At 46.9% G+C, this 1,834-nt stretch overlaps 1 protein-coding gene across 1 annotated transcript; it reads right to left on the reverse strand.

Annotated features, from left to right (window-relative positions):
- Window positions 1-6: 6 nt before the first annotated feature.
- On the reverse strand, window positions 7-1,506 carry LOC103522731 (proline-rich receptor-like protein kinase PERK8; the record flags this gene model as incomplete). Its single annotated transcript, XM_008487825.1, has 2 exons — window positions 7-490; window positions 1,369-1,506. Coding segments are annotated over 2 exons (622 nt in total), but the record flags the coding sequence as incomplete, so codon positions are not given.
- Between the last annotated feature and the right edge of the window lie 328 nt (window positions 1,507-1,834).

Raw genomic sequence — 1,834 nt, forward strand, 5'->3', positions numbered from 1 at the left:
TGTCACCCTGGCTCGGGTTGGCTATCAGCTGATATTGTATAGTTCGCTGATTGCCACTAGGGGACGTCTCATCCCCACCACTAGTGGTCGCAGTCTCGTTATGAACAAAGTGTAGGGTGGCTCTTAGACTAGCGGTGTTGGATGTCGGGGTGGCTGTTGTGTTGGGAACGATAGGAATGTATTGGATGGTGGAGGGGTGGGAGGGGATGGTGGTGGGGAAGGCAACCTTCTGTACGAGTGGGGTGCGTGCTAGGCTAGGTGTCTGTGTATCTACAGTGGGGGGCGGGGGCGATGTGTTAGAGGCCTTGGTGTTAGGGGAGCGCGGGGGGCGCTCAGGGGGGGATGCAAGGTCACTTGACAGCTCGTCCAGACTGTCTTCATCATCGTCACACACCTCGGGGGGGCCGGTGCTACTGGACGGGGCTTGCTGGGGCATCAGTTGACTAGCTGGAGGTGTGGATGACGGAGGGCAGGCGCTGGGAGGTGGAGCCTTAACATACACACACATGGGGGGATGGGTTATAACACACACAAGTGTAGGGGAGTGGGGTGCAGCTAAGGGGGTAGGATAATAACTAAAGGCCCATCTACACCAGCCTGACTAACGTACAATACAATACGTTATAACCAATCAGAGTTCACAGAGTATTTTCCAAAATGAAGAAAACACACACGACAAAAAAAAAGTATCAAATATCAATCGGGAAGGTGTAAATAGGCCTTCACTCAATACTTGTACTAATATTACAGCACTATCATACAAGTGGTTTCTCAGTTCTCAGAGGCCCGAGAAAAAAACCATTTTTTTTTTTTTTAATAAGTTTCCATTTATATTTGATCGACAAAAAAGCTTGTGCTACGGATGGGGAAGCTTGCCCCCATAATATAAATGCCCTTTCAACACCTACAGAGTTAATCATAATCACGTTTACCCGCGACCTTAGCGCTCACAAAGGAGATGAGTTCCCGTGCAACCTAACAAAGCTGGCTTAGTGTAGCCTTAAGATTGGCTCTATGTTGTTGTTGTTGTAGGGGCTTTAGCTTTCGCCGAATGGCGATAGCAGAATAAAGAAAAGATGTCTTTTTGTATCTGCTATACACCGGGGTGATGATCTCTAGCTCTAGCCATTTTAAGTTGGCTGACTCGTCCTGAACCGCAGTCAACTATCGTGAGGACTTGTGCTTGGTCTTTAAAAGCAGAGAGAACCCTTTGAGGAACTGCCAGCTTGCTAGGCTGGTTAGGGTTAGCTGTTCTCCTCCCTGTTTATAGTCCCACAGCCAGACGCTAGTCTTCTCTCTGTTTAACGTCCCCTAGCCAGACAGAGCCAGACGATTGGCTCTATCTCGGTTCTTGGTAAAATTTCTTACCTCTGAGAGTGTGATGGTTTTCTCGTCGGTGATTTTGAACCGGACCTGGGTATCTTCTGATTCTTCACTGGCACTACTGTCCAAATCCTGAGCCGAATCCTTTGTACTATCCAGGAGCTCACGACCGAAGAACGCATCCTTGAAAGAGGAATCAAATAGTGAGTCACGAGTGTAGTGAATAGGGACCATAAACTACCATTCAAGACGTCAAAAAAAAAAACTAATGTTACCACTGTGGCGCTCACAACTACACTCTCAGGTGTTGGCCACATTGGTGACCCTGATGTGATGGAAATTAGGAAACTTGAGAACCCTCATCTGGATTCAGGGTGTCTACCAAAATGGAAAAATAAAATTCCCTGACTTTTCTCGGTTTTCCACTCCATTTTTTTTTCCAAATTTCCAGTATACTTTTTCAAGATTTTCCACCCTATTCCCACTGCGTCACAACAGATTTTTTTTTTTT

Source organism: Diaphorina citri, unplaced genomic scaffold (genome assembly GCF_000475195.1).
Source record: "Diaphorina citri unplaced genomic scaffold, Diaci psyllid genome assembly version 1.1 scaffold10742, whole genome shotgun sequence".
Classification (NCBI taxonomy): Eukaryota; Metazoa; Arthropoda; class Insecta; order Hemiptera; family Psyllidae; genus Diaphorina; species Diaphorina citri.